This window comes from Rhineura floridana, chromosome 10 (genome assembly GCF_030035675.1).
Source record: "Rhineura floridana isolate rRhiFlo1 chromosome 10, rRhiFlo1.hap2, whole genome shotgun sequence".
In the NCBI taxonomy this organism is placed as follows: domain Eukaryota; kingdom Metazoa; phylum Chordata; class Lepidosauria; order Squamata; family Rhineuridae; genus Rhineura; species Rhineura floridana.
The window spans coordinates 63,710,698-63,725,404 of record NC_084489.1 but is presented as its reverse complement, the minus strand read 5'-3'; the positions used below and the strand labels follow the sequence as shown (position 1 = coordinate 63,725,404).

Here is a 14,707-nt window from a genome sequence, read left to right as displayed (position 1 = left end):
AAAAAGGAGTTTGTTGGATTGGGGCTTATAACCACCAGTTTCTATAACATTTGTTCTTTTCATCGACTGGGGAATATTTTCCTAAACAAATACCCCATTGCCATTTTAATTGTTAAATATTCATTTTTCACCCTTTTAATAAGCTCCTGAAGTCTGTCCACTGACCCTTCAGGTTCATTAGCATTGTGGTATTGCACCATCTCATTTGGCATCCATCTTAAAAAATCAGATTACACTATACAGTCAGACTAAATTTTCTGCCTTTTGAATTAAGCATTAAATCTCATAGCTGAAATAAAAGTAAATTGCCATTTCCCTCTCTCACTGTAAATTCATGGTTAATAAGCCTGCCAGCAAATTATAAAAGTTTCAGGTTTTGAAAGAGCTGCGCTGTATGACATTCACTTTTTAAATTTTTTTCCCTGCTGTTGAACCATAAATTACACAGTACACCTTATTACTCATCAAAACAACATTGCATTTGCATCAAACCTATTATCACTGTGTTCTGTTGCCTGGATACTGTAAATGGGAAACCTAATGTAGTTTTAGATGGACATTTAAATTGCAGAAAGCAATCATGCAGTTGTGCATAGAACGCATGATAAACAAAGCATTTTACAGTCTTTGGCTGTTCTTTGCCTCTCCAAAAAGAAGTTGTAGATTACTTTTCTGAGATAAAATTTGGTGTGTTTAAACTGATCAATGCTCACTTTCGCCACACACACCGAGCATTACATGCTCTGTCTACATATAAAATTATGTCCCTAAAAAATAGTGGTGTTCAAACATTCATGCACTGAGAAGGGCCTGTCAACCCTGCCTCAACCCTACCTCTGCTGTATTCATTAGCCACACATCCCACTTGCCATGTATTCATCAAGCATGAGAAGGGGTCCTATGTATGTATATCAGTACACTCACTAAACATATGGCTGAGGGTTGCAATAGTGTTGGGGCCGAGAGGTGCAATCTTGCTTTTCCTGTCAATGTGCAACAGATGCTCATTCAAACACATGGACTAAGAGTCCCACTTACATACTCGCTTTTAGGAAGGCCTGCATGATGCTTCCTTTCCCCCCCATCTGGTTCTTGGAGTGGTCTGATAATTCAATAGGCAATTTCATGCTGTCATTTTAGTTTTGCTTTTATGCTACTTTTAAAAACTGAGTAACCTTTGTTTTTGTATGCTGCTTTGAGCTGTAGAAAAGTGACCTAAACACACGTAAAATAAAGAAAACATACACACAAATCATGGTGCCCACCTGTTCCCATGCAAAGACATGCTGATTGAAGTAGAACTGAATCTGCTCGTTAGCAATGTTGATACAGAGCTGTTCAAAAGAATTTCTTTTGAAGTTTTCAAAACCAAAGATATCAAGAATTCCAATGTTCAGTCCTTCTTCATTTCCACTGAAAATACATAAGGTGTGCATTACATTCCTTCCCCTTTAGTTGTTTCATATGACAGTTCCAACCTCACAACTACTTCAAGAACATAACTAATATGCCCACTTTAAGACAGTTGGAAGTGAACGCTGGGCAGGGACTCATTGAATATGAAGGTTTGACAGATTCTAATGTGCGGTGCTCTACGGGGAGTTAGTCAGAGACAGAATGTCTAACTGTAAGCCCTTATTTCTGATTGTAAGAGTGGCCACAGGACAAGCTGTCCTTGCTCTTGGGCAAAGAGTGTTTATGTAAGACACAAGTACTTGCATATCCTGTGGGTTAATTTGCATTTCAAAGCTGAATTTACACAAACACATTGCCCTAAAGCAACGCATCTCAGCTGAATCTGGACAAAAGGCCCCTGAGTTGCAGGTCTGGCCTTATCACAGAACAGTAATATAGAAAGCAACCTTTATTATTATTATTATTATTATTATTATTATTATTATTATTATTATTATTATTATTATTATTATTATTATTATTTAATTTAATTTAATTTAATTTAATTTAATTTAATTTGTATCCTGCCCTTCCTCCCAGCAGGAGCCCAGGGCAGCAAACAAAGCACTAAAAACACTTTAAAACATCATAAAAACAGATCTTAAAATACATTCAAACAAAACAGCGTTAAAAACATTTTTTAAAAAACAACTTTAAAAAGGGTTAAAAACATTATTAAAAACATATTAAGCAATTCTAACACAGACTCAGACTGGATAAGGTCTCAACCTAAAAGGCTTGTTGAAAGAGGAAAGTCTTCAAAAGGCGCCAAAAAGATGGTGCCTGCCTAATATTCAAGGGGAGAGTTCCACAGGGTAGGTGCCGCCACACTAAAGGTCCGTTTCCTATATTGTGCAGAAAGAACCTCCTGATAAGATGGTATCTGCAGGAGGCCCTCACCTGCACAGCGCAGTGATCGACTGGATATATAAGGGATAAGACAGTCTTTCAGGTATCCTGGTCCCAACCTGTATAGGGCTTTGTACACCAAAACTAGAACCTTGAACTTGACCCGGTAGCAAATGGGCAGCCAGTACAGTTCTTTCAGCAGCAGGGTGACATGTTGGCAATACCCTGCCCCAGTGAAGAGTCTTGCCGCCGCATTTTGCACCAGCTGCAGCTTCCGGATGTGGAAGGATAAACTTTCCAGACAGATAGAGGTGCTCCAAGGAACAGAGTTTATTGAGACAAAAACCAAAAGCGCTAATGGGAGAGCAGGTGCAACCCAAACTCTGCCAATCACAGAAAAAGCGCAGCTTTTTATAACCATTTTGACATCATAAACCGGACAGGGCCAATTCCAACCCCTTATCCCCTATAACTGATGAGACTGCATTTTTAGGCCTAGCCCCTTGGCTATGTTCGGACCTCGCCTCCTGGCCATGGTCGGGTCTGCCTCTTTATTTCTTCATGTTTACACTAAAAATATCAAAAGTACATAGACTATTCAGCATTCTTTAGTACTTCTCATTTCTTTCTGCTGCGTTGCACTATTTTACATCTATTAAGTAAGTTCCTTAAAACATTTTCCATGCTAAAACACTGCTTTGGGTTTTTACTGTGCTCAAAATCAAACACACAAAAATACGAATGATCCATTAATAATTGATGATTAGTAATGAAACAGAAATTTATACAATAATTCAGAAATCTCATTCCTCACGGACCAACCTCAAGGGCAGCCCCACATAAAATGCATTACAGTAATCCAGCCTGGAGCCAGTGCATGAACAATAGTGGTCAGGCTATCCCAGTCCAGAAATGGCCACAGCTGTCGCACCAGCCGAAGCTGGTAAAAGGCACTCCTAGCCACTGAGGTCACCTGGGCCTCTAGCAACAAAGATGGAGCCAGGAGCAGCCCCTGGCTACGGACCTGCTCTTTCAGAGGGAGTACAACCCCATCCAAAGCAGGCAACTGACCAATTATCTGAACTCGGAAACCACCAACCCACAGCACCTCCGTTTTACTAGGATTCAGACTCAATTTATTGGCCCTCATCCAGCCCACCACCGAGTCTAGGCAGCGGTTCAGGGCTTGCACAGCCTCTCCCGATTCAGATGTTATGGAGAAATAGAGCTGGGTATCATCAGCATACTGCTGACACCTCGCCCCAAAGCTCCTGATGACTGCTGCCAAGGGCTTCATATAGATGTTAAACAGCATGGGGGACAAGATGGTACCCTGCGGCACCCCACAGCACAGCTGCCAGGCGGCCAAAAGACAGTCACCCAATGTTATTCTCTGAGAGTGACCCTGGAGATAGGATCGGAACCACTGTAAAACAGTGCCTCTGATACCCAGCTCACCAAGTCAGCCCAGAAGGATACCATGGTCAATGGTATCAAAAGCCGCTGAGAGATCAAGTATGAATAACAGGGTCGCACTCCCCCTGTCCTTCTCCCGATAAAGGTCATCCATCAGGGCGACCAAGGCCGATTCAGTCCCATAACCAGGCCTGAATCCAGACTGGGATGGGTCAAGATAATCTGTTTCATCCAAGAGTGCTTGCAGTTACTGCACCACAACCCTCTCAATCACCTTCCCTAAGAAGGGGATATTTGCAACCAGTCGGTAGTTGTTGTCACAAACCAATGGGTCCAGGGTGGGCTTTTTCAGGAGTGGCCGGATCACCGCCTCTTTCACGGCAGATGGAACCATTCCCTCCTGCAATGGTGCATTGACCACACCCTGGATGCACTCGGTCAGACCCCCTCGGCAAGCTTTAATAAGCCAAGAAGGGCAAGGTCGAGAGGACACATTGCTGACCGCATCATCGCAAGCACCTTGTCCATGTCATCAGGCCGCATCAACTGAAACCGTTCCCAAGAAGTTGTGGCAGATGTTGCACTGGACACCTCATTGGGGACTACAGTAGATGTGGATGGGGCATCAAGACTGCTACGGAGGAGAACAACTTTATCCTCAAAGTGACTTGCAAACAATTCACAGTGGGCCTCCGAAGGGTCTAAGACTCCATTTCTTGGAGTTGATGCCAACAGACCCCTGACAATATGGAAAAGCTCCCCCGGACGGCTACTTGAGGATGCGATGGAGGCAGAGAAGTGGGCCTTCTTCGCTGCCCTCACCACCACACAGTAGGCATGGTTATGTTTTACTCGTGCCCGATCAGCCTCACAGTACGTCTTTTGCCACTTGCACTCTAGCCATCGTCCAGCCTGTTTCATTGCCCTTAGCTCACTGGTGCACCAAGGTGCCAGCCGGGCTCCACAGTGCCGGAGAGGGCGCTTGGGGGCAACCATGTCGCGAGCCTGATGCGTCTCCCTGTTCCACAGCGTGACAAGGGCTTCAACAGGGTCACCTGCTCTATCTACTGGGAACTCTCCCAGGGCATTCAGGAATCCAGTGGATTCCATTAGGACCATTGGGTCCATCTAGCAGTATATTGTCTACATTGACTAGCAGTGGTATCTATGATTTCAGGCAGGTTTCTCTCCCAGCCATGTCTGTTGTGACTCCCACCGGGCGATAGTGGTTGTGCAGGGGTGAGTCAGAGGACGAGGACGCAGACTGGGACAAATCACTTGGGGAGGGGGCTGGCAGCGGAATGGCCTTAGAGGGCTTCCTGACCCTGGTCTTGGACTCCACAGCCCCCGCAATTGCAGATCCCCGTGCGGAAGCTCAGCCCAGCCTGTTAGACACTTCCCAGCCAGGAACACCTCCACCTCTCATGCCTGAACTGACAGTTAGCAGCCCCCCTCTGTTGGAGGGGAAGACGACAGACTGGCCGAGGATCCACCTTCACCCCACTTGTGAAGACTCTTGAAGCAAGAAATTCAACACACTCAACTAAGGAGGAGCCTCTGTTTGTGCATGCGCTCCCAACATACTTAAGCAGACTCGGTGGGGAACCCAGTTGCTGAGTCAACGTCTCTAGTCGCGACGTCATGCTTAGCTAGTGTTAGCGAGAAGCTACGTTCCTAGAAAGAGTAGCTAGTTTCATGAGGCGCTCTGCATTGCAACTGTCTATTACTTTAATAAAAAGAGAAAACACCACAGTCGAGTCTGAGTCTCTCAACTTCAGGCAGGACAATGTCAGGGATTGTATTTGGAACCTTCTGCACACAAAGCAGATGCTCTATCACTGAGCGACGGCCTTCCCATGCAAAGGTTAGTACGAAACCCAGGCTAGTTTAGCACTCTAAACAGAAAATGAAGTCACTGGGTTTTATGTCAAATTCAAGTAGGAAAAATGATTAAAAACATTAATGTTTCGTTCCAAACATTCTTCTTAAGACTAGAAAGATTCTCCATAAAGAGGGAAGATGAAAAACTGAGCCGGCAGCCACTATCCTTTTAAATGTAGAGAGTTGCCACTGAGTCACACAACTATTTTTTTTTAACATGGCCAAATCAATAAGAGGTTGCTTTTTAGTGAATATCAATGGATTGTACAAGCCTTGTGAATCACACAACATATGACCAGATCACAAAATCTTCTAGAATTGAGGTAAATTAGGGCACAGCAGTTCATGATCCAGGCTACTCATCAAAGTGGTTCAATATACTCAAATCCACTGGGGGAAAAATCATTTTGTAAAAATGTTAATTGATGCTCAGTTAGCATCTCTTGCAAGCAAGAGGAGACTATAGTGCACACAGTTTGCTGAACTGAACCAGTGTGGATATTCTACATTGGAATACTTTAAAAACTACCCTTTCTCCTTACCATCCTACAGCTTGCATCCTATTGTTTTCACATAGTGGCTGCTGCCTACGACATGTAGAACAACACACCACATGGGTACACTGTCAATTTCCATACTTTTGGCAGCAGCTGCTAGAAACAGCTGCTGACAGGTGATCCACACTGTGAGTTCTTATTTTTACCTGCTGCAGGCATGAGCTCTTGTACATGGAAGCTGTGGCAAGTGGTTGTCACATGTTTTTTGCAATGTGTAAACCAAGTCTTAGAATGCAAAGAAGAAGAGGGGAAACTTCTCTATGCGTTGAGTGTTGGAGTGAGCCAAAGCTGTGAATTTAAACCCATGGGACAGATGAAGATGTGGCGAAAGATACAAGTTTGTGCTGCTGGGCTAAGATGCCAAGATGCATAACAGTAAATGAACAGGTCAGTCTTGTCTTGTTCTTCTTGCTTTAGCATTATATGCCAAGGCTTAGATTGGAATATCTTAAAGTTGGGCTTTGGAATAGCTAGTGAAATCTGTATTATATTACATTTAAAAATTCTGGTCCACAATACATTTCATATCAAAACAAGATTCCATTTCCTTTGAGGAAAAAAAAATCCTTACCTTAAAAAAGTACCTGGCTTGAGCAGCGCATTGATCCGGTTCACTATCCAACTAAAGAGACGCCCATACAGTGCTTTGGCTGTGGCATCTCTTACATCAATTGCTTTTTCCATCGTGTTGGGCCGTATAATGGTTTCCCCTCGGGTCACCACACAATGAGAAGTTAGAGCTTCTTGCAATTCATCTGCCTGAATACACAGCAAAGAAGCAGCTGGAAAACAGAGAAATTGTGTTATGTCCATATTGCACAAAACATTCTTAATTTTGTACGGAGAGGTTTCTGCTCTACACAAGGGGAGAGGAACCCCTGGATCACAGGCTCAATACCACATGCAGTTGGATTTCATCAGGTCCTCTGGGCCCCCTTCTGTGGGAAACAGGTGAGAAGGAAAAGGGCTTTGATGTGGTACAAAGTATGCAATTACAGCGCCTTCCTCTGCAAGAAGAGCAACACAGATGGGAAAATAAGTCAGCAGATAAGTAGGCTGACATTCTTTGCAAATGTACATAAAGTGTCCATGCATTTTGAATTTGCATATATGTGAATAGCTGTAAAGCAGAGCTTGCTGTGCATTTTATTATTTGCATTCTTCTGTAAGGATGACTGAGTTCCGTTGGCATTTGTACAGTCTGGACAGATAAAGGGTTCTGGAGAGATTTTTAATCATTATTTTTTTACAAACTTTATTAAAAAAGCCTATGGAGATATTGGAAGGTGAAACTTGAGTGGAGTTACTGAAAAATACATGCCGCTGTCTCTATGGGAAATTGCTCTGTGTGTATCTGTGGGTATACATGTATGATTTGTACATGGGTCTGGCCTCATCCACTTTTGGGTCTGGCTTTGTGGAGTACTGAAATGTGGCCCCTGACAGCGTTCCACTAGGAGTAATGCAGTCCTTGGCCTGAAAATGTGTAAATCTCTGTGATTTAGTAACATAGCTTAAGGAAAACTTAGGGGCAAGTATTACTTCTGACTCATTCCTACCTAGGATTATATTATGTCGTGTCAAGGGGGAAGTTCTTCAAAGTGTGATTTGCTATTGTATTTTTATTGAAAGTTGTTATTGTTGCTTTTTAATAATGTTTTCATTTTGTTATTTAATTTTTGTAAATTGTACTGTTTTTATTGATATGTATTTCTATATTTGTGTTTATCTTTTGTAAGCCACCTTGAGGGCCTTTTGGCCAAAAGGTGGCATAGAAATAAACTATAATAATAATAATAATAATAATAATAATAACAACAACAACAACAACAACAACAACAACAACAACAAACAATGTAAGACTGGCCCATAGAAAGGGCAATAAGGGGAACCCAAAGGTGTGTAGGAGTACAAAAAAATTTAGAGGGAAAAAGCCTAAGTGGGAGGAAATCCCCAAACACTCCTAATTAAGGGCTTGTCCGTATTTGAGCTGGATCTCACTTGGAACCCACATTTTCATCATTTGAATTTGGCCTCATTAGCCTCCCCAGACACACACTTGCAGCTGAAGATCAAATCCACTTTTTCCCATCCATACCAGTAGGTGTTCCCATTTGTCTTTGTCTCTGCCTTCCAATTTGTTCACTTGAGTGTGTTACTTTTGCACAAATGGTGCATGTGATCAGCTGAGCAGCGTTTACACCTTTTAAGAAAAAAAAACTGCCCACCCAGGAATTGCACAATAGCACACAACTGGGAGTTCCTGCTTCAATGCAAGCTTGCCTGTGCGCACTATATTTTATGTTAAATCCTAAAACAATAGGCATTTCCCATTCCAAAATAGGAAGATGGTTGTGGGAGAGATCAATACAGTAAATACACAGTGATATCCATAGAAAAACAAATGAAGCAAGGAGATCTGGAGAAATCATTGCTTATCCCTGGACTAGGGAAATCTGAATTTACAGGGGGAAAACAGCAGGATAAGAGCTGTTTGAGGGGGATGTCACGTGGACGATGCTGCTTAAATGGGAATGCAAACAGCTTCAAATAAACATTAAGCTCAGGTATGGGCAAGCCTGAAGAACAAGATTCTCTGTGGGCACAGAATGCTGACTTGTCTGTTGGGGGAAAAGAAAGATGGGTTGGATGGGAATGCAATGGAGTTCCCTGGAAGAGGGCATTTTTTTTGTCTGGAATGTTGAACAGGAGCATTCAACACTGCAACATTTTGTTACAGGTCTTACTTGTCACACTGAGATTTGAAAGGTACATTGCACTACAGAATCTGTTCTTAGCTTAGCTTCAGCAAGGTGATGGCCTCATGTGTCCATATCCTAGGAGCTTCTGACATATGAATGCAGCCAATGTGATCATTATTATACTAATGAATTGATTCCTAATCAATTCATTAGGACCATATACAATATTTCATCCAATCCCATGTTCAGTTACACAGAAGTAAGCTCCACTGAGTTCTGAGGGACTCATACCCTCCTAAGCATACATGGCATTGCAGCTTCCCTTTGTTTAAAAAGCAGACATAGCAGCTCTTCTGTCAGGAAATAATCTCAAGGTTCAGGGTCACAGGAGAAAAAGTCTTACCACACTCCAGGCTTTAAAAAAGTTAACATGGCCAGACCGGGCACCCATTAGCTGATTTTAAAACGTGAAGTTTTCTAAGAATGCTGGGCCCAGGCCGTGTAGAGCTTTTCAGGCACTGACACAAGATTTCTGGAATATTCAGATAACTCCAGAGCTTATAATTAAGTAGGCTGCTCTCTGAAATCACAAAAGGCATTTCGTTATTAGAAAAAGGAAAGGAAACTCACAGTTCTCAAGAGGCGTTGGATTGGAAACGATGCTCTTGTCAATCATGTACTCAGTTACCACCGATGAGAATTCGATGTTGCCCACATTTAAAATGGCAGCAAGGATGCTGTATACGCTCCCTAGCTCCTGAAAGACAGATACACAAAACCATTCCAATCTATAGCCTTATAATTGGCACCTCAGGCTACAACCACAGCACTCAATTTCTTCATTTTAATATCCGCCTTGTATGCAAAGAACCAGCGTTTTACCAGCGGCTGCACCCTCTTCAATTTGCTTTAACCTTACAGCGGAGCCTGAATGTTTAAAAACGTATGGCATGGAAGTTACACAGCTAGAAGAGTAAGGCTAGTCCTGCTACTAGGCATATTTAGATAGTTCTCAGCATGACCTATAGATTTAATTGAACAGATTGTACTGTTTCATCTCCTCCTCTTCCTCCTCTTTATATAACCGTACTCTGAAATGGCCAACGTGGTTTAGAACCTTAACTGTGTATGGTCTAATCACCACCCTGTAAGGTAGGCTATTATTCTTCCAATTTTACATGTGGGTAGTTGAGGCTGATAGGAAGTGGTTTCTTAGGGCTTTCCAATTCATCCAAGGCAATGGTGACATCTCCACTCAGTTCTCCTACAACTAAGTAACTCTGTCCATTGAACAAAAGTTGCCTAGAACAGCCCCAGCAACTCCCCCCTTCATTCCATCCTCTAGCACATTTGCAGAACTATCACATTCATGTAGCTTCAAGACACACTACAGCTAATTCTGGGGGGCAGTTGTTGTTTTGTATATTTTTATGCATTGCACATGTTTTTGTATGAATGCGTCATTATCATGTATTTTATGGTTTGAAATATGTGGCAAGTCGCTAGACCTCTATAATCAGAGATCAGCAACTGCAATAAACAACAATAATAAAAATTAAAATCTTAAGATATATCTATAAACTCAACACTAAGCTGTATTCTTTGGACAGCTTTTCTGGAAACAGCTTCCTATTTACATATATTTTTGTTTCGGTTTCTTTCCCTTCCTATCCAAAAAGCTTAGTTTAGGGGGAAAGTGCTGGTGGAGAAAGCCAGGAAAAGATCAAGTGAATGGGCGGCGCTGACTAGCAAGAGGGTAAGGGAATGGCTGGCTTTATATTGGGGTGGAGAACTGTTTTCAGCTCAAGGGCCACATTCTTTCATGGGCAAGCTTCACACGCCATGGTGGGTGGGTCCAGACACACATCACTCTCCATCCTCTGTCCAGGCAAGCAAGTGGTATTATCACAGTTCAAGGATACTTTTCGGCCAGGTAAAATCACAGAGGAGGATGCAGAGGAGGGTCAGTGAGGGGTGTGGTCCAGGAAGAGCCCAAATGGCTGGACAGAGAGACCTGGATGGCTGTGTTTGCCCCCAGATCTCAGGTTCCCCGCCCTTGCTTTACATCAATGTCTCCCTTCCTCTATCCTCCATTTCCAAATACTCCATTCCATTCTTCCATCCTCCTGATTTTTAGTGTTTCCCCTCTCATTCTCTCAGCACTCCGTGGTCACTGAGCATGCACGGTCCTCACTGAGTGATTTTTTTTGGTGGGGGTTCTCCCCTTAGTGTTTTTCTTCTAAACATTTCCATACTTTTGCACATCGTGGGGTTAAGGTACCCCAAGAAAGATCCACTCGAGTACTTGCGCACCCCCGCAGATGCTTTGAGCTTATGTTCCTTGAACAACCGCCACCTCACAATGCAGGACTTTGTCGGCAGAGGAGAACTGCCAAAAGTTGTTGGACATGATTGCAGAGGGGCCTTTTCATTGTTCAAAGGAAAACCCTTTTGAAAAACCCTCATATTGTGAGTGAAAGGCCTTAAACTAGCCTAACTTGGGGAAGTGCTGCAGTGGAGTGGTAGAACACCTGCTTTGCATACCAAAGGTCCCAAGTTCAGTCCCTGGCATCCCCAGGAAGGACTGGGACAGATATCTCTCTGAAATCCTGGAGAGCCACTGCCAATCAGTGTAAACAATACTGAGCTAGAGGAACCAATGGGCTGACTTGCGTAACTGAACTCTTTGTTTCCTAGCTAAGATGTTATGTTTTGATTCTTTTTTTAAAAAGGAAAAAGGAAAGAAATCACCTATGTCTATTTCTAAAACTATTCTGATGAATGACTGAAATGATTGCTTTGGCTTCTGTCATTACACTGTTTTACGTGCATAGTGTGACATCTTTTGTATACTTTCCCAATAAACATTAAATGTGGCTTGATCTGTTTTGTATGGCATGATTCCTGTTTATTCCAGGCAGCCTTTTTTCCACATATTTTTTAAGAAAATGTTTTGTCATGTAACCTTTAGTTTGATTTTAAAGGAACAAAATAATATATAGGCTGTGAGCACATCATGGAGACATACTGCTACTCTGTTAAAAAGAGAGATTTTCTGAAATGTTTAAGGGGTTATTTTGACCATGCTGCAGTAAAGTTCTGCCCTAGGTCCTTTCTAAATATAGCAGAATCTGGAGGAAACTGAGGTCTAAAAAACAGATTTCTGCAGGCTTCCCTTTTCCATGTGCTACCATATAATTCCCCCCACCCTCATGCACCCAGAGCTAGCAGAGTGGCAAGTTAGGTGCTATCGGAGTAGCAAAACCTGCTGTGTGGTCACTGAACTATATCTCAAATACCTTCCAAAGAACTTCCTAAGGGAGCACCAGTTAAACAAGCCAGACCCTTTATATGTGGAATCAGACACACTGAAACCTAAATGGAACACATTAGAGATCATGTTCTTCCAGTGCTAATTTTGCCTGATGAAAAGTTTGTTGAAATTACAGATGTTACAAGCTTTTGTACTAGCCGGTCCAGTAAACAAAAGGTGTTCTTGAACTGATTCTACGGCCACATTCACATACCACAGTAAAGCCTAAACCATGCAAAAGTAAATTGTACAAGATTTGCTCCTCCCACTCACGCTGGGACAAAACAAACCACAATCCCTGCATTAGTTGCTTGATTCATATGAACTAAAAAGTGTGGTTTGTTGTGCTTCCAAACAACTGTGATCTGTAGCCAACTGATTGTGGTCTGTTAACCACAATCTATGATCCCTGGTTTGAACATTAACACCACACTAGGGCTCATGGTTTGTATTCTCCACATGTGGGAGGAGATAAGCAGCAAAGCAAGGTGAATTCATGGTGAGCTATGGTCCACCATGATATGCAAACAGGACCAATGTATCTACCACCATGCAAGGATTATACAGATCATCCTTCCCCAATCTGGTGCACTCCAGATGTTTTGGGCTACAACTTCCATCATCCTGACCACTGACCATGATGTCTGGAACTCAGGGAGTTGTAGTCATAGGAACATCGGAAGCTGCCTTATCCTGAGTAAGACCATTGGTTCCATCTTGCTCAATTTTTGCACTGACTGGCAGTGGCTATCCAGAGTTTCTAAGAGCCCCCAGCCTTACCCAGAGATGCCGGGGATTGAACCTGGGACTTTCCGCATGCAAAGCAGATGCTCTACATCTGAACTACAGCCTTCAAAACATTTGGAGACACCACACTGGGTAAGGCTGATATAGGCCATGTAAAGCATGAGACAATAATTAACTCATTTAACTTCATCTGCTGTTGGCCAGAATACCTAGGTGAGGCAGAAAAGAGATGGAACAATCTATAAATCTTTTAAAGTAGATTTAGAGATCCAGTTTGCCTGGATCTGTGCATAATTCGAAAAAAACACTTAGAATTATTTAGCGAACGCATACATTTCCCCACTCCCCCAAAAGAATGTTCCATTCACAAATTTACTTGGGGATCATCCAGCTACATTCAGCTCAGGGTATCACATCTAAACAAACTATGTTGATGGCATATTTCAACATAACGTTTTAGCGTATTGCACCTATGGAACATATGCCAATTAACAAAGCTTTTCTCTGGATTCAGTGTTAGAACAGTGACACAGTAGAATTAAATTGGCTTAAATCTAAGATTCATTTTGCAGCTTGTAGATCAGAATAAAAAAGCATATTGTTTTTAGTTAATAAAGTAATACACTTCAAGAATGATCCACTTCACTTATTTTCTTTAAAGACGACAGACTCTGCATGTTGACTCACAAAATAAAGCCACCACCAAGTGCTGCCTTTGGGGAAACACTCTAGAACAGGGGTAGGCTTTTTTGGCCCAAGGGCCACGTTCACTCTTGGCCAACCCTCTGTGGGCCACATGCCAGTAGGAAGTGCAGCTGCCACGTGCTCTTTAATACCTTCCTCTTACACACAACACCTATACAAGGAGACACACAGCATCTCCTCCTCAACTGATCCATGCAGATCAGCTTGAGCAGGGGGGAGTGTTATCACCTCCTCTCTGTTCATCAAATGATCAATCTCTGCTTATCAAATGGAGAGGAGGTGATTTGCATCCCCATCAGCGCAACGGATTTCACCCACCCCAGCACTATGTCTACTTTATTTTTTTTTCCTTTTTGCCACTGCAATCAAAATTGGTGGGGCCTTGGGTAGGAGGCAGAAAAAATTGCTTGGGGGGCTGGATTAGGCTCCTGAACTGGGAGTTAGATAGCCTCTCCTCTAGAAATTATTGGCAACCTTCATAGCAGCAGCTGTCAATCAAGTCCTAGTTCTCACTCCAAGCTACAGACGTTCAAATGGCACCAGTGCTCACCTCCATCGTAAATCCAATCACCTTGAAGCATTGCTCAATTAATTCAAACTGGGATTTGTAGAAACCATTGTTCATGAAATCTTGTACTGTTCTGAGAAGTTCATTTTGTAGATACCTAGATGGGTGATGTGGACAGGGAAAAAAGTATGAAAAATTTTGAATAAATGTCACTCTAAATTTTGAAAGGTTCACTCTAGTGAAGAGAGCCCAGTTAAGTATTTATTTGAACAAACACAACAAAAATGGCATGCTATACCTGGGAGGTTTATTTTCTGGCAATTTATAATGAGCTAGTTTTTTCTTCTCTGCCAAACCAGCGTAGGTGTAATAGAAAATATGAAAATTCTTCTCTCCTCTGAAATTTGAAAAACAATACAAAACACCAGTATGGCAACTGTTAAAATAAAATCAGCACTGGACCAAGAACATCTAATTTCTCATTGTCTGCTATTATGATAACATTTATTTTAGATGAAACATTTTTGAGCTGCTTTTCAAGGCAAAAAGCCCTCCTAAGGCAGCTTATATAAAA

The 14,707-nt window shown here is 42.4% G+C and overlaps 1 protein-coding gene across 9 annotated transcripts in view; it reads right to left on the bottom strand.

Moving 5' to 3' along the window:
- Window positions 1-14,707, bottom strand: part of MYO3A (myosin IIIA) — a 149,283-nt gene that overhangs the window by 50,171 nt on the left and 84,405 nt on the right. For 8 of the 9 annotated variants that reach the window (XR_009758121.1, XM_061586685.1, XM_061586688.1 and 5 more), the window contains 5 exons: window positions 14,432-14,530; window positions 14,176-14,290; window positions 9,491-9,617; window positions 6,730-6,940; window positions 1,266-1,413 (listed from right to left, as the gene is read on the bottom strand). Coding sequence is in view for 8 of the 9 variants with exons in the window: in XM_061586685.1 (XP_061442669.1) it covers window positions 1,266-1,413; window positions 6,730-6,940; window positions 9,491-9,617; window positions 14,176-14,290; window positions 14,432-14,530 (700 nt within the window). In the remaining variant the exon portion in view is untranslated. Of the gene's footprint in view, window positions 1-1,265; window positions 1,414-2,812; window positions 2,875-6,729; window positions 6,941-9,490; window positions 9,618-14,175; window positions 14,291-14,431; window positions 14,531-14,707 lie in introns of those variants that run through there. The other variant, XM_061586693.1, reaches the window with a different exon arrangement.